Source organism: Lynx rufus, unplaced genomic scaffold (genome assembly GCF_022079265.1).
Source record: "Lynx rufus isolate CCGP_SWC_20201006 ecotype Redwood Valley unplaced genomic scaffold, mLynRuf1.p SCAF_7, whole genome shotgun sequence".
Classification (NCBI taxonomy): Eukaryota; Metazoa; Chordata; class Mammalia; order Carnivora; family Felidae; genus Lynx; species Lynx rufus.
The window spans coordinates 117849760-117868554 of record NW_025814889.1 but is presented as its reverse complement, the minus strand read 5'-3'; the positions used below and the strand labels follow the sequence as shown (position 1 = coordinate 117868554).

At 39.9% G+C, this 18795-nt stretch overlaps 1 protein-coding gene across 1 annotated transcript in view; it reads right to left on the bottom strand.

Moving 5' to 3' along the window:
• Positions 1-18795, bottom strand: part of CFAP54 (cilia and flagella associated protein 54) — a 290869-nt gene that overhangs the window by 11495 nt on the left and 260579 nt on the right. The window contains exon 66 of the mRNA XM_047065944.1: positions 9598-9672. Within this exon, the coding sequence (XP_046921900.1) occupies positions 9598-9672 (75 nt within the window). The remainder of the gene's footprint in view (positions 1-9597; positions 9673-18795) is intronic.

The following is an 18795-nucleotide window of genomic DNA, read 5'->3' as shown; positions in this document are numbered from 1 at the left end:
CCATACATACAGTCAATAGACGGTGGAACCAAGAATTAAATCATGTTTTTATCCGCCGATACACTGCTTCTGAGACCTTCAGCAGACTGCAACAGACGGGTGACTTGTCCACAAGGGTTCACTCTTCCTACCATACCGTGTTCTCACAGGTGGTTCAGAAAAGAACGTAAAGGCGTTAGCTGCCTGAGATGTAGGCAGAATGAGAGCAAAACTCTCGAATGGCTAGTGTCCAAAGTATTGACGAGGGAAATGGGTAAATTTACACCTGCTCCTTCTTCGCGGATTTATTTTAATATAAAGAACATTTGTGCAGAGAATTTCCAAAGCTTGCCAACTGACTCAGCTATATGAGGCAAAGGTCAATACCCTCCTGACATGAAAAGATAATCCCATTGTTAAGGGCACAGTTTGTTAATCAAGACAAAACCATTTAGCAAAATGAATGAAGTAAATGAAACTAAATGTTTAACTCAGTTTTCAGCACATTGAAAAGCAAAAGACAGATTTGCTAATGGGACCCCTGCCTTTCACCTCCTTCGAGGTTCTCCAGAATGACTAAACTTCAGGAAGCCGTCCCTTTGGTTCTGAACTGCTCTTCTATCCTGAATGAAGCCGGGCTTGCTCGATGCAGCAATCTACACACTTCTTGCCACTTAGATGGTAAACACACAATATCAGGTTCGCGATTATATTTTGGTTTAAATTATATCCAAGTATCATTATACCAGCAAATTGCGCGTCTAACAAGAGTAGGACCAGCACTTTGAGCACAGATAGCACAAAGGCTCTCGGTTCCATGATGAGCGAGAGCGTATTTCACCTTGACACTATTGCTGGCAAATCTCTGAGAGATGAGCATTTTGAAAATGCTATAAACAGCTTAGCCTTTTCTTAGCATTTTGAAGAGCACATTAATAGCCTGGCCTTTTCTTAAGGGCTTTCTTTTTCCCTTAGCCAAATTTGACAGCTAGAAGTGAACAGTGAGAGGATGGAATCAAAGTCAGGGCTGTGTTTTAAAAGCAGTGTGGAACTGATGTCATCTGGCATTGTCTTCAAAAGAATATAAGAATATTAAGTGGATGTCTCATGAACTTAAACACAAAGGAGACTCTTCACTTGAGGACAGAATGATAATGTCTCACAGAAGAAAGATGTAATTCTAGATGCCCATAAAATCTATTCAGACAGCTTTTGGCTGGTAAGAAAAAAAAAAAAAAAAGAAAAAGAAAAGAAAAGAAACGAAAAGAAAATCTGCAACTCTCAACTTAACCAATTATAATATTAGTAAAATTAAATTTTAAATACTTAGTAAACACCTACCATAGAATATGTGAAACCTTAAGCCCAATGCTGTAAGCGACATTTTAAAGAGAGTATTGTTATTGCCACCATTTGGAAAGTTATGCTAAAAAGAAACCAAGAGGCACACGGTAATGTAATAAAATTAGCTGAAGGAAATTAAATAGCTTAGCATCACCCTCTAGGATTTAACAGCCTAAAAAATGGGAAGTAGAGGCTCTCCCACATAAATTGGGACTATATAACCCCGCCTACGATCCAGAAAAACCTCCCAGATCACTTCAAAGGCTGCTCTGAGAACCCACCTAGGTTATCCTCGGTATAAACACACTCAGCAACTTCAGGACAGTTACCGAGCATCTTTGGGGAGAGTTGCTGACTAATTTTAAAAATTGCCTAAGTGAGTTGCCAGGAGCGGCCTCTGCTCAGAGTAGGAAGAGGCCCACAAATTGGGAGAGCTTTGCTGGATGTTGTGGCAGATTGCATTTTCCCAAAATGGTTGCAACAATAGCTCCCGACCCACATGCCCTTCTTATAATTTGATATTAACACTCCTCCCACCAGGAGGTGGAATCTGTGTCCAATCTTGGATCTGGGTGGATTTGGGACTCGCAGGGAAAAGCCATTATGTAACTTTAAAAGCTAGGGCATAAACAGTGATAGAGCTTCTGCCTGATTCTTTTGGAAGGCTCGTTCTTGAAACCCAGACACTACACTGCGCCGAGGCCCAACCGGGCACACTGAGGTCACGTGTCATGTTCCGGCCCACAGTCCAATCTGCGTTCCCAGCCCCATAGTCAACAGCCAGCGTCAAGCACCAAGCCAAACTCGCCTTTGAGCCTTCAGGGATCCCAGCCCTCGGAAGCTGAATCATCCCCAACCTTCAGGTCTATCCAGCTGATGCCCCAGGTATCATGGAGCGGAGACCAATTGTCCTGTTAGGTCCTTTGCAAACATGTGACCGGCATTTTAGTGAAATGGTGGTCGTTTTATGCCACTAAGTTTGGGGTGCTTTGTTATAGAACAACAGTAACTGGAACAATGAAAATGGGAAATGTATGTGGTTAAAAGTGATGCATGCAGCCATTCCTAGCACCGGAATTACCGCAGCTTCCCTTTCAGCCTCTCTTTCGGGAATGTACTCAGAGGCTTCATCTCAGGCATGTTGCCGTTCCACTAGAGCTGCTCCCCTACTTACAGGGGAGCAAGGGAACTAACTTCAAGGGAACTCAGATAGCTCTTCGATGATGATAACAATGTTTTGTTTAGGATTGTGCCTGCCACTGTTCTGAGAGTTTACATGGATTCACTCTTCAAATCCACACAACAAACCTATGAGGTAAGTACTATTTTTATTCTCATTTTACAAATAGGGAAACTGAAGCCTTGAGGTTAAACAACTTTCCCAAGTTTACACAACTAGCAAATATCAGAGCTGGGTTGGGATTTGGAACCAGGCAGCTGCGCTCGCAAGCAAGCCTGTGCACAAGCCACCGCGTGCACCACTTCCCAAACGCTGACTCTAACTCTCCCTCGATCCAGCCCCTCCCTCTGAAAGGCCAAGAGCACCCAAATTGAAAAAGTGGGACACTGCTGGCTTCAGTGTCACGATAAGGGTCCGGGAACAGGCTCTGGAGTCTGCTGGTCTTGGCTGGGACAGTTACCAGCTGTGGTGACTTTGGGCAGGTCTTTGAAGCTCTGTTACCTCTTCCCTCCCCCTCCCCCTTTTATGCAAAACAATCATCCATTTTAAAGCCACAGCTGTTGTCTTCATGAAGCATTAGCCTTCCTCCTCCTCTCTAGACTGTCAGCCTCTCTGGGACAAGGACTTTGTCTTTCTCACTTCTGAGTGCTCCAGCGGAGCCAGCATGGTGCCATGTACTCAGCTGCAGCTTGTAACTGAGTTGACTTTAAAAAAAAAAACAAAAAAACTATTGTCTTTATTTTTGTATCCAGGGCTTTTGGGATTTGTTCTGTTCTTTCCATCCCCATGAACAAAGCCATAAAATCATGCTCTTACCACTGAGTCTGCTGCCAAAATGAGGACTTGGGTTTACTGCCTCTTCTTTCAAAGGTCTTCCTAATCAGAGGAAAAGGCTTTCACAGGCACCCTTGATCATGTTTATATCTACCTAAGGATTCTCTACTGCCTTCCGATCATTTTCCAAAGTAATTAAAACTCCTAACCATGGGCCACAGGAGCTTCTACTAACTTGATTTCTTATAGGGAACTATTGAACCCTTCTCAAAAGACACCACAGGGAATTTCTCACCTTCAGAATTATGCCAGGATAATACCAGAATATTAACTGATATTATTACTGAGGGAGGGGTGTCTGGCCCCCAGGCCTCCGTTTTACCCTGTACTGTAATTACTTCTGTATTTGTCTGTTTCTCCTGCTAAACTGAAGGCAGGGACTCTGGTTTTTACTTTTGTATCCCAAAGTCTAGCCCAATGTCTGGCACAGAGAAAGCACTTGACAAATGTCTACTATTCAAATGCATGGACTTGATGAGCTCAGAGTCACTGATAATGTCTAGATTGCAACCCAGGGGGATCTCTGGAAGATGTATCAAGAACATTCATTGATTTAACAAATCATTTATTGAACACCTTCATGAGAACCAGCATTGGGCAAGGCAGTGAGAATAGGAATGTAATAAGATCCAATCTTATTATATAAGACCCAATCTGCTCTAGTAGGGGAGACAAATATGGAAGCACACCATTAGAACTTATTTTGGTAAAAACTAAGCACAGAGATCTAAACCATGGGTTTGAGAGGCAGTGATAACAAGAAGGCAGTCTGAGTTAGGTTAACAGATTACATGTGTTATTTCCCATTTAACACGGTAACCCAGAAAAAGATAAGATGCTAGCTAGCATTGTGGAATGATCCTCCAGCTGATGGCAAGGGCCATGAAATCATAAGGGGTCATATGGTATAGGTGGCCACATGATAGAATCAATACCCTCAGACATAAAATGAAAGAGGCTAATGACTAAACTAAGAGAGGTTAATATATCTGACTCTGTGTCTCCCTCTACCTATTCTTCTATCCTCCCTATACTTCTTACCCAAACCTGCCTACAGATAATGATCATTTTAGTGGCCACCATGTGGTTGATGTCAATATCTAATCATAAACATTAAAAAATGATCATTTTAAGAATCAGAAATAAGAGACCATGTGTACACTAAATTCAACTGTGTGAAAAGGAAGTCACATGATGTACATAAATAATGCAGTGGAAGTCATTAGAACTTAACTGTCATTAAGGATTTTTTTTACACTAAATTCAAGCTATATTTAAGAAAACATATTGCATTATTAAACTATTTTATGTGCAGCTGGGGCTTGAGAAACAATGGCAGACATCAGGCCATCCCGGTGCTTTCTCAGAGCAGAAGGAAGGAGTTTCGGGATCTATTATGAGGTAAATTCATGGCTGCTGCAATCCACCAAGCCTCTGGCACGCGGTCAGCTGCCTCGCTAGTACTCTTCTCTTGCCTTGACCGCCGTTGGCATTTTCCACTCCATGTCCAGGAAGGCAAGGGTGGCTAGAAAAAACCCACAAGCAAAGATGCCTGGTTCTCTAACGAACGTATGACTTCTAAATCTCAGCGTGGCCTTCAATCCTCTCGTCCTTGGTCAGCTTCCTCGCTCCTCACACCCAATGACTGTGAACGCTCAAGACCTTCATCTTTCCCTTGGAGACCAGACACTCAGCCTCCTGCCCACCCTACAGGAGGTAAACTCGCCTCCACTTCAAGGAGAGTGTGAAAACCTCCGGGTGTGAACTGCCCCAGTTTCTCCCACCCTTTTCTTACATACTTACTCACACTCCCTCTCACCTAATCTGCCACCTCAAGACCTAGAGAAAGAGGAGTCTTACCTCTGTTCCCAGTCTGTCAAGGTCTTTATGTTCCCACCCTCTCCCCGAAGGCCCCGCCTCCATCATTTGTCCTTTTCTCTTCTAGAAAGGCAGGCTCCACCCCTGCTAGCTCTCTCCTCTCATCGCAGCCGGTCTCCTACCCCTCCAGACTTCTCACCCAAACCTTCCTGAAGATTCATGTACAGGTGCAACTTTCACTCTCTCACATCTCACTCCTCAATTCCCTGTAGCATATGCTCCCTATTCCAATGAAACATTTTCTGGGTGTAGTTTAGCAAAACATGCAGTTCCTGGATTTAAGCAGAACTGTATTTGACTCCTGCCTCCTCCACTTACAAGGTACAGGATCCTGAACATGCTGCTTAATTTCTTCATTTCTAGTGTGGGGATAACAATAGTAACCAACTTCACAGAGTTCTTGTAATATTCAATGACACACTGTATGTAAAACACCGGACAGTGACTGCACAGGCCATGTGCTCGATAAAACTTGTTGCAGTAGTAGCATTTGCATTTTAATGATGGTTATCATTATTATTCGCCAGGCACTATGCTAGGTCTAGCTAGAAATCCTGAACTAAAAGAACCCCTACCAAATTATGCAGCCAAGAAAAACTAATTTGCAATCTTCTCATACAATGTGTCTTATCTCTCTTGGCTTAGGATCACCTTTTCCACCTTCAAACCAGGATCTGCTCCTAGGAATTTCCTTCCATACTGATTCTGTATGACTCCGGTCAGTTCTGTATACACACACACACACACACACACACACAAACATGCACACACACACATGGTAAATTTATCTGTATCATGTGAACCAACAGGAAAATATTTGATTTAGCCAAACCCATGAACTTTAACCTATGCTGCTTTTGCAGCAACAGAAGTAACTACACCATGCTCTGAGGGCAGTTGGAACTCAATAATTACTGATGAGCAGACAGTTGTATATAATGATTTAGTCCTCCCTTTGGTCAGTCACAGCAAGGACAGAAAGCATATTTTTAGCATCATGTTTGAGTCTTACCTGACAACTTGGAAACTGCAATAATTTGAACCTATGTAGGCAAGGGAAGGATCGCTTTGTTGTTGATACACCAGAAATGAAACCTAACGGTCATTTATAGCCTGTGATTACTCGCTAAGAAGGTTGGCATGGAGCACTCGTTTCTTTTCTCCATGTTCTTGCTATTCTGTGTTTTTGTCACAGGCTGCGCATGACAATATTTGTTTTAATCGGGAAGACGCAGTACAGGCGAAGGCGACTGTAATACGTATGTTCAGTAAGGAACCGAATTGCACGGCAGGCTCTCATCTCAGTGACAAAAATGGCTTCACTAAGGCATGTAATTCTCTTTGTCTAACAATTTGGTTTTAGGAACAAGCTCTGACACTCCCATGCCCCACCTCCCCCAAGCACTACTAGGTAAGGCTGGCTTTCAGTGAAGGTATTAGCATGGGGTTCAGTTGGGGGCCCCTTCTCCTGGACTGGTGGACCCTTTCACTGTGGGGACCTCAAGTCAGGATCCTGCAGGCTGACCTAATGCCTCCAGGGTTCAATAGTGGTTTACATCCCAGACAAAGAAAATGGTTCCTGGTTCTTTCCTTCTCTCTCTCTCTCTCTCTCTCTCTTTTTAAAAGATTTTTCTTAATTAATCTCTACATCCAATGTGGGGCTCAAACTTACAACCCCGAGATCAAGAGGCGCAGGCTGCACTGACTGAGCCAGCCAGTAATCTTTAACACGATTACTCTCCCTTTCTATCAATATTTCAGAACAAATTTGCATCCTAAACATCTGTTTGAAATTAGTTGACTCAGGGATGAAGAACTCATACATGGAAAGCACGACCATGGTAGGGATGAAAATGATGATGACACCTAAAGAGCTAATAATTACTAAGCATTTATTTATGTGAGGCTCTATTTCTGATACTTAACATATATGATTTCCTTTAGTTCTCACGGCTGTGAAGGGTTGGCATTATTACCCCCGCTTCAAGTATGAGAACACTGAGGCTTAGAGAGGCTAAATAACTTGTCTAGGGTCACACAACTAATAACACTCAAGGCTAGGATTCCAACCCAGGTCGGTCAGACGCTAAGGCCCGTTAATGCAATAAATCATGTATCTTAAATAACAGCTCCTTTTTCTGTGACCTGTTTTCAACCACAGTTTGCACAAAATTAGGTTAAACTTGATTTTTATTATAATGTCTCCCATGGTAAATCTATGTATTTCTGTAATACAAAATTAGGTTCCCATTAAAAAAATGGGAAAAGGACATGAATGGCCAAATGAAAAAAAAATTAAGGCAAATGCTAAATTTCAGATACTTAAAACTTAGGGGAATTTAATTTAAGAAACAGTAACCAAGCAATACACTGTACTAAGCACTGTAAGTATTCAAAAATTAAGATAGTACTGCTCCTGCTCCAAGAAGCTGATGATCTAGTGGGAGGAACACAGTGTAGGTCTTACCTCAAATGGCATCTCCTAAGAGAGGTCTTCCCAGACCACCTTACCTAACCTGTCACCCATTCCCGGTTACTTTCTATCACAGGGGTTAGCAAATTTTTTTTTCTGGAAAGGGCCAGAAAATAAATAATTTAGGCTTTGTGTGCCATATGGTTTCTGTCAAAACCACCCAACTCTGCTGCTGTAGCTCATAGCAGCTATAGATCATAAACAAACAAATGACCACGCTGTATGCCAATAAAACTTTATTTACGAAACAGGCAGTGGGCCAGATATAGCTCACAGGCTGTAGTTTGCTGACCCTACTCTAACATATCACTCTTTCTTTCTTTCATAACACTTAAGAAATCTGAAATTACCCTGCTTCTTGATCTATTACTATTATTTTCTCTTTCCCTCCACAAATATGTCAGCTCCAAGAGAGTGAGGTCCTTGCTGCTTGTTCACAGCTGGCTCTCCAGGACCTAGAACGGGGTTCCTGACACATAGACAGTTCACTCTAAATATTGTTGATTGACTAAATGAGTGAGTACTATTTTACAAAAGGAGAAACACTGACTGCCAACAAACATATAAACTATATTTGACCATATTATTAATAAATATAAAATAATTGAAAATGTCTTTTTTTTACTTATCATACCTAGAATGGCTAGAAAAAGAGAAGGAGGAAGACAAGAAAGAGGGGGAAGGGGAAGAGAGAGGGCTAGAAAGAGGAAGAGGGCATGTGTAGATGAATGTGTGGTAAACTGGCCCCCTCAATTACTGCTGATGAGAGAGAGTAGATATCCAGAAGAATCAAAAGCAGGGCCTCAAACAGATACTTGCACATCCATGTTTGTAACAGCATTATTTACAGCAGCCAAAAGATAGAAACAACTCAAATGACCATCCACAAAAGAATGGATAAACAAATGTGGTACATCCACAGAATGGAATATTATTCAGCCTTAAAAAGGGATGAAATACCGACACATGCTACAACAAGGATGAACTTTGAAAACACTGCTAAAAGGAATAAGCCAGCCACAAAGGAGCAATATTGTATGATTCCATGTAGATAAGGTATCTAGAATAGGCAAGTAGTAGACTAGAAGTAGAAAGTAGAATAGAGATTATCAGGAGCTCAGGGGAGAGAGAATGAGGAGTTATTATTTAATGGGTACAACATGTCTGCAATGATGAAAATTTCTGGAGATGGATTGGCTGCAGAGCATTATGAATGTACTTAATGCCACTGAAGGGTATACTTAGAAATGGCTAAAAGTGTAAATTTTATATTGTATATATCCTACTATAATAAAAAAGTATGTATACTTTTTTACTCCAAAATCTTGCTCCTAAAGAAGTAATTCTGAGGAGATAATACAGAAGGGTGAAATATGCATATACAAGAATCCACCAACCTCAAGATCCATGAATAAAAATCTAGTTGTATAAATAGAGCCTGACAACAAATACACAAAAGAAACTTTTATGCATGCATTAAACATGACAAAGTAGACTTTTCACATAAAAATATCTCCATAGCATTATTGTTAAATGAGAAAAAAAAACAAGCTACAAATACATGTACAGTATAATCCCACTGATGTAAAAATTCTAAAGTTTCTCTCTACATGGAAAACACTTGAGATATCTTTGAGAATGCCCATAGTTGGTTAGTCTCTGAATAGTACATTTGAAATTATTTTAAAATTATCTTCTTCATAATTCTCTGTACTTGATTTTTTAACAAAGAGTATTTTTAACCAAAATAACATGCTATTATAAACTCTATGTTTATCACTTTTTCACATTAATTAAGGAGGGTTAGGCCCTTGATACTTTTCATAATAGCTGTTTTCTATATTTCTGTTTCTATAGCAACAATAATACTTGCGAGAGAATCAGATACATTTTTACAAAAGATACGTACCTCAGACAATGGTGTTGTATCTCTATCAGTCAAAAATAGATTTATTATTTCAGAGCAACATTCAATAATCATGTTCTAGAAATAAGAAGACAATATAGTGAGGTTGAACTTACTGGTAAACTACTGTATTTTAGTTATAAACTACTTATTCCATTTGTCTTTTTTTTTTTTTTTTTTTTTTTGCCTCATCGCCTAACCCTAATTCCCCAGGAGAAAACTTACAGAGACTCAGAGATCACAATTCCTTAAATAATTAAGGTTATTTAAAAAGATACAGGATGATCACAACAGATAAGACTTAATTATGAACAATACATGACTTCATTGTTAAAATTCATATGTTACAGAAGAATAACAAGTGAGGTAATTCACACCGAATTAAGTTTTGGAAAATCACTTTTCTTCTGAGAAGAGAACCCTGAGATGAAGAGATTCAGACCCCAGAGAGGGATTTTAATCAAAGAAGAATAGCCGAGAATTGAGAAAAAAAAAATGGAAAAAGTAAATGAAAAGGAAGCAAGAGTTAATATCGTATGTTGTCCATTTTTTATGACACTGCCACAGCCCCTACTGTATGGACACAGCCATGTTTATGTGTGGACATCTGATCTACCCATAAGCAGTGGTGAATCAATCAGATTCTCTAGCATTTCATGTAAGGAAGGGTAAGAGAAGAGAGTTACAGTCAGTACTGACTATATGAGCTGAAGGTCCTGATACGAACTCGGAAAAGACAGCCGTTGGACTAGACGTACGATGCGTAAGAGAAGGAAAAAGAAAAAAGAAAAGATGAGTAAGAGAAGGGAACAGGATGAGTGAGAACTTACACCCCACCCTACGAGTAAGTGCAGGCTTGGCTCCCGACTCACCAGTTCCATTTTCTGTGAGGCCCATTGTGTTTGGTTTCCAGTCCTTATATATGAGCTTACTTATACGCTGCCACATACTGCCTCCCCCCACACCTACTTTACTTGAGCTAGTGTAAGTAGCCTTTCTTTACAAGGCCGTGGGAGATAAACTATGCCTACTTTGTGATGTGGCCAGCATCCAGCAACAATTCACTTTTATGGGAGCTTTAATAGATAAATGTATCAGCATTCAGAAATATGGAAATGATAAAGTTCCATTAATTTTTATTTTTTAAATAATTTTTTAATGTTTAATTATTTTCCAGAGAGAGAGACAGAGCACTGGCAGGGGAGGGGCAGAGAGAGACAGAGACACGGAATCTGAAGCAGCCTCCAGGCTCCAAGCTGTCAGCACAGAGCCCATTGCAGGGCTCAAACCCACGGACCATGAGATCATGACCTGAGTCGAAGTCAGACACATGACTGACTGAGCCATCCAGGCACTCCACATTAATTTTTAAATTATGACTGACCAGTGATGATTAAAACCTTAAAATAAAGAAGAAATTCACAGCCCTAAGTCATATTACATTTAAGTTTTAATAAATGCATGAACATAGAAAAGATCAAATTCCAGAGTTCCAAAGCTATAGTTAATTGAATACAACTTAACAAATATATTCAAGATGCTGTGGAGCACAAAGATGAAGAAACAGACCCTATCCTCACGAAGTGTACAGTGGCTGAGAAGAATAGATTCGTACACATCTAAATAAAATACCAAGTAGAATGTGGTCAGAGCATGGATAGGAATAGGTTACAGGAACCTAGGGGTGGGGGAGACAGGAATTATAAGGAACAGAGAAGACTTCCTGGAGGGAAGGTCATGAGAACTGAGCCTTAAATGAGTAATAGGATTTCACAGAGAATGGGGACAAGGACATTCCAGGAGAAGGAAGGCATGTAAGCAACAGAACAGTGGATATTCAAGGAACATAAACATATGATATGGTCTTTACTACGGGTGTGTATAGGAAGCATGGCAGTATGAGTGCCAGTATAAGGCTGGAGAGGTGCACTTATAATAGGACATGTAAAAGTTACGAATTTGAATTTTACTGCATAGGAAATTGAGAGGCACCGGACTAAGGAAACAATGATCCAATTGCTTTAAAAAGATAATACTGGCTATATTTTAAAGGTGAACTAGACTGAGAAGAGACAAGAGAAAGAGAAATTAGCCAGGAGGTTACTCAAACTGTTTGGATAGGAAGTGATCATGGCTAGAAGTGGGCCAGCTTCAATGGGACCAAAAAAGATGGAGGGCAAGTAGGATACTAGCACTGATCGGGGAATACTGCTTTCCTGTGAGGAACCTCCCAGGTTCTTCGTCCACTTTAAGACCGAGGGGATACTCTTTTGTCTCCACACTTACACTTCTCATATTTATCTAATTTCTATATTTTTAATTGAGTTTTCAGGACTGGTTAAAATACATTTCCTTCCTATAGGAAAGGTTTCAATAACAGCCATGATGGGTTACTGTCATGATTTCATCAAGAGCTATCAAGCAAAATGAGACTGTGTACGTCATTAATCATTTCACATAACAGATGAAGACAGCAATATTACCTGATAAATGCCTTCCACTACCTGTCTCAACATTTATCGAACAGAAATTTCACCTCAACAACATCCTATTTCTTTGGCATTATTTGCAGTAAATCACATAAACACATAGAAAATTGACTGATTGGATATCAGGTTGTGGGAGGCCTCACATGACCTTTCTACCACAGAAGTGAAGCCTCGAGCTCATCAGCCCAGGCAGAAAGCAGGGTGTGTGGTCGGCAGGGGGCTGGAAGGGCACAGAGTGACTCTTGTTCAATCTTTGCCATTTCTCCCTTAAAAAGGAGCATCTATTGATTCTATGGAGAATGGTTTACTGAGTTACTTCAAAAATAACCATGCCAACTCTGACTTAGTTGAAATCCTCATCTTCTTTCACCTACTGTATGGAAAAAACTTCCTAAATTGTTTTCCATCCTCCAAACTCTTGGTTCCCTCATCCCTCCTTCACATGCCACCAGTTTATGTCAGCCAATCACAGAGCGGATCATGAGATGCCCTTCCAGGTGCTGCCCCTCCCCCTAACCCCCACACCCAGCCCTGCCTTTTCATGGCCCTTGCCTACAGAACAAAGTTCACTCACCATTTATTCATTCAGCACCTAACGTATGCAGCCTAAGTGTCATGAAGTGGTAATGAACAAGACAGAAAGAGAGCCCTTAAGGAGCCAATGGATGGTCTAGTGGGAAGAAAAGGAGAGACAGACTCTTACAGCACCATGTGGTGAGTCAGAGAGGAGGAGTCACTTAATTCCACCCACCTCTTCAGCCACATCTCCCACTACATTCACCCTGTTCTCCCATCACAACAGACATCTCATCGTCCGTTCATATAACATTAAGTCCCATGACTTCACACCCCTTCTCTTGCTGTATCCTCAGTCTGCTATGAGTGCCCTCCACAGGTCTTCAACTAGAAGCTCCCCAAGCAAGTACTGGAGAGGCACTATGTGTCAGGCACTGGGCTAAATATCAGAGATAAGATGATGAACAAAACCTCCAGCAAAGGAAGTCACAGTAAAGACAGATGAAGAGACACATAAACAGATAACCTTCAAAACAATGCAGTAAGAGTACAGGGTGTTTTGGGGTATTTTGTTGGAAGGTTGCATGCAGATGTCAGAGAGATACTAAAGAACATGACAATTGGGGAAAAGAAGGTTTAAAAGAAGTTTTGCCTTGTGTTATGAAATAATTCCCTCTTGAATGTTCTTATGAGAGACTCCATAAAGATTTATATTATTTTCAATGGTTTTGAACAGCAGATTGATGTTTCTTAGAATGACACATTTTGCTAAAAGAGGCCCACCAAATGGCTAGGTTCATTATGAATGACATCTGGGTACCTACGTCCATACTCATACAATGATTAATCTCCTCCATGACAAAGGCCTAATTGTACTGATTTCTGCATGTCCTTATCTCCTCCCCAAGCCTGGAAAAATTTTGCATATAATATTTCCTCAAAAAGAATTTGTGAATTGAGGCTAATGTTCAATTTCATTTTGTTCTTTGTTTTCATAGTACTTTGATATTTGGGATATGTTGACTGTATACTAATTTTAATTGCCTTGTACAATCCAGGCATCCCATAAATGTTTGCTGAACTAACCTTAGGTGAATTGGTAAGCATATTTTAGGCTCTTCATATCAGTATGCTATCACTCCAAATAAGATGTTTTTCTCTTAAAATCAGGATCGTGTGCATTTTTCATATGTCTTAAAGTCCCTGGTAAGCTCTGAAGACACCCCTAAAGCTATGAATGACAGGTTAAAATAACTCAGTCATTCTAAGCCAGCTTTGTTCATTTTAGAAGGACGTATATGGTTTTCAAGCCAGAAGTGATTAGAACACCTGTTCTGTAGCCCTCTCGATACATCTTAAATTAATATCTGTGTTCTGAATTTCTTAGCTTATTCCAGACCATAGGCTTTGGCGGGGGGCGGGGGGGGGGAGGAGGTGGTAAAAAAGGGAAAGGAACAAGAAAGAGAGTAAGATTCATTATCCCCCATATCAACCAAAGGTACATTTTCTGGTACCTTCTATTTAATAACCCACCAAAAATCTATACTTTGATAGAAATAAATATAATAGATTATAGAGGTTATAAAATCCTTTCCAATTCCAGACCAGAATCGATCTCTTCAAGTGTCCTAGTTAACTTCTAATTAGTGCCAAGTGAAGGTTGTCATGACAACAAACTGGCAGATTTAGTCAATGGGATTTGTTAGAACATAGAATATAGCTGCCTTTTTTTTTAAGTGCCAGTTAGCATACTGGAAAAAAAAAAGAAAACTTTATATGTTCCTTCTTTTTCTCAACTTTTCAAGTGTTCTGAACTAATCTGTTTGCCAGTTCATCTAAACAGATATTAGTTTGTCTTCCATTTGATGACATTCTCTTATATAGAGAACCAACAGAACTGAAACATATTTAAAAATGCCCTCCTTAAAGCTGAAGAAACATTTTCTAAGTTAAGGAACAAGACAAACTCAAAGATACACAGAACATCATTACTGAAAGTAGTCTGTTTTACTCAAGGACTGATCCACTGACATATACCATTCTAGTCAGGACAAGAAAGCAAGCCACAAACTCTGGTTAAAGGGACTCTGGATTCCTCCCTCTGCTTACATTCAAACGCTCTCTCTTATCCCCATTTATTTGGTATTTTCTTATATTCATAGTCAACCTCTCTACTGAGATGCCAGGCTCATTGTAATAAATTTGATTCCCACATCAGACCCCACGGAAATTCTGGTGACTCACCTTCCAACCAAGGGGTGTGGCTCTCCATCTCAGAGCACTATTTTAGTGAGATGATCAGTTTTAGAGATGAGAGGAACATTAGTCCCAGATAAGGGTAAGTGACTGACCCTAGGTAGTAAAACTGAGTAGCAGAGCACAACCTAGACTTCGTGCTCTTATGGATGCTCACCCTCCTGCCTCAGACAATAGAAGTTGCAAAGATGAATGGGTTTAGGAGAAAATAATCATTTTTCATATATGAATTATATGGAAGTGGACTCAGGGACAATTTCAGCAAAGAATATTCTAGACTATGGCTCAAAGACAGCAATCTGATATGTTTGGACTATGACCAAAAAACTAAGTGACCAAATTAAGTGATCTACAAAAGAAGTGCAAAAATGACACGAGAGTGGAGTTCTTCCTGAAAACAGACATGATATGGAAAAAAAAATACATATGTTAGAAGAGATGCTCCACATCACTCATCATCAGGGAAATACAAATCAAAACCACCATGAGATACTACCTCACACCTGTCAGAATAGCTAACATTAACAACACAGGAAACAACAGGTGTTGGCTTGGATACAGAGAAAGGGGAACCCTCTTGCCCCATTGGTGGGAATTCAAACTGGTGCAGCCACTATGGAAAACAGTATGGAGGTTCCTCAAAAAGCTAAAAATAGAACTACTCCACAACCCAACAATTGCACTACTAGGTATTTATCCAAAGGATACAAAAATACTGATTTGAAAAGGCACATTTACCCCGAAGTTTATAGCATCATTATCAACAATAGCCAAATTATGAAGAGCCCAAATGGTCATCGACTAATTAATGGATAAAGAAGAGGTGACATATATATTAGTGGAATATTACTCAGCCATCAAAAAGAATAAAATCTTGCCATTTGCAAAGCCATGGATGGAGCTAGAGTGTATTATGTGAAGCGAAATAAGTTGGTCAGAGAAAGACAAATACCATATGATTTCACTCACATGTGGAATTTAAGAAACAAAACAGATGAACATAGGGGCAGGGGGAAAAAAAGAGAGGGGGGCAAACCATGAGAGACTCTGAACTATAGAGAACAAACTGTGGGTTGCTGGAGGGGAGGTGGGGGGACGGGCTAAATAGGTGATGGGTGTTAAAGAGGGCACTTGTTATGAGCACTGGATGTTATATGTAAGTGATGAATCAAAGTGATAAAAATTCTACACTATATGTTAACCAACTAGAATTTAAATGAAAACTTGAAACAAAGAAAATATGTATGTTATATTATTATTTTATAATATATGTAATCTCATGGGTTTGAGATATCTGATCTATTAGATTTATTATAAGTGCTCAGTATATAGGTAATATCAAGAAACATCTGGTAATTAATATTGTAACCTACAAAGACACTGAAAAGACTTTGGGATGTGCAACCCAAAATCCAAGACATCAGTTCTATGATAAATCCGGGCACAGAGCAGAGGAAAGGCAAGTGTGGAAAAGTGGCATTTTGCAAAGGCTAACTGTTCTTGATGAATCCTCTTACAGCTGGGCTTGTTGCTTTCACAATAATGAAAAATGGATTCACTCACTCTACTGGTAAATTCAGACTGAAAATGCCAACAGGTACACTCTGAGAATCAGGAGAGTCCTCAAATTTTACACGTTCACATGAGTGCATAGATGAGGAAATAAAGAGCTAAACCTACACCTGAAACTAACATAACATGTATGTCACCTAGACTTCAATAAAAAAGGGGAAAAAAGGTTAGAATGGCAAAAAAAAAAAAAAAATAGAAATAGGACAAAAAGAGGTATACCAATACTTTTCTTTAAGAATTAAAAATGTTTTGGGGTGCCTGCATGGCTCAGTCGGTTAAGAGTCTGACTTTGGCTCAGGTCATGATCTCACGGTTTGTGAGTTTGAGCCCGGTGATGGGCTCTATGCTGACAGCTCAGAGCCTGAAACCTGCTTCAGATTCTCTCTCTCTCTATCTCTCTGCCCCTCCCACTCCCCTGCTTTCATTGTGTCTCTCTCTCTCTCTCAAAAAAAAAAAAACATTAAAAATTTAAAAAAAGAATTAAAAATGTTTTGTTATTGTGATTGAATATTAAACTAGCAAAAAGTGATTTAAGGAATGAGATACAGCAGATCAAAAATGAAGAAAAGATCCTAAAAACTTACAGAGAGGAGAAACAGAGCTGGGCCCCAACTGGCTGGGAATTCAACCAGGAAAGCAGCAAAAGGAGGCCCCAGATTTAGAGGTATGCTGTAGGCATTGGGGGCAAACAGTCCTCAACTAGAGCAGAAAGATGGGAGCTTTCAAGAAGAAAAAAAGGAACTGAGATATTATTTGATAAGCATGAAAAACTGGGTGAAACTCTATGGATGAACATATGAAAATTCTGATGTAATGATCAGAAGAAAGTTAAAGAAAAAAATACAAGAAAAATCAAAGCTTATACAAGAAAAGAAAATAACCATAGTACACTCTTTGACTTGGCTGTGAACATTGTTTCCAGGGGCATGATAATGTAAATACTGAATAGTGACTTAACCAAAATCTGTGATATGACAATACTTGGGAAAAGGAGAAAGGAGAAGTTGGGGAGAAGTATAAGTGAATTAAACCCTTATATACCACAACAAAATCAATAGATATTATCTCAAGTTGATACATAAAAGAAAAAAGAATAATTATTTGTAGCTAATAGCTCTATTCATCAATAATTCTGGTTTTCCTTCTTCCAAGCCTGTAGGATGTGACTTCTTTGGTCAATGAAATATTAGTGGAAGTGATATGACAGAAACCTTAAGGGCCAATGTGCAATTTGCCCCATTTCTTCCCTCCTGCTACTGTGACTGGTGATATTTCACGTGATGGATGTGCTACCAGCCTAGATGCAGGCCTGAGGGGACATGGAACAGGGCCCCAGTTAACGCACTTGGATTTGAAGGCCGTTTGCTGCCTCATTTTTCATGACTGATACTACATATTATTATACACGTGGAAGTAAATAACAAGAGAAACAGCTGAAAGAGCTGAAAATGGTTGCCTCTGCAAAGCAGGACTGCAGAGTGAGAAGAGGTTGGGTAGGAGATTGTCCCTTTTCGCTAAGTCTTGTAGAGCTATCTGACTTTTTAAATGGCCAAAATAAGTACAGAATCTATAACTCAAGAAAGTGGATTAATGTGCAAATGGAAATTCAAAGGACAAGTGATTAGGGAAGAACAAATATGTTCCTGCTCCTCTCATTTCCATAGAGCGTAAGGAAATGCCACTCCACTCCTAGAGGAGGAACACTTCTGGCTTCCTTCAGACTTGAAACTAATTTACTGCCAGGAAAGTGGAGTGACTTAACTGATTAGTAAGTTTGGGAAAAGCAAAAGAACATGCTGGGCTCAGCCTCTTCTGGGCAATCTTTGTTTATATTTTTGGAGGCACCCTGCCTACAAGACTGCTGGTCTCTGCTCCTCCCTGCAGTGAGCCTGGCAGGGGCAGAAGGGCACTGGGGAATCCTATGGTTACACAGGTGTGACTAGGTGGGCAAGTCTGGCTCATTCAGGGGTGAGATACTACTAAGCTCATTTGGTCACAGTCCTAAAGCAATGTTCGACAATCAATCAGCTTTCTCAGTTAATGACGCTGAGATTTTGATTTCCACTATCCATCTGCTATATCCCATTCCTCAGTGGGTTCAGAACTCAGGAAGGGTAGAAGAGAAATGACCCTCAATGACCCTCTTCTCCAGACACATACATCAATCATCACAAAAACCACCCAACTGTGTGATCAAATTAATAATACACCATTAAGATAATGTCGTTTTTGTTGTTGTTCAAAAAATACATATATGCATAGAGAAAGTCTGAAAGATACTTTTCTTCACACATTTCTTGAATAATAAAAATGTTGAAACAGTAGACTTAAGAATAAAGAGTAAAAGAATAATGTAAAGTTACAGAGC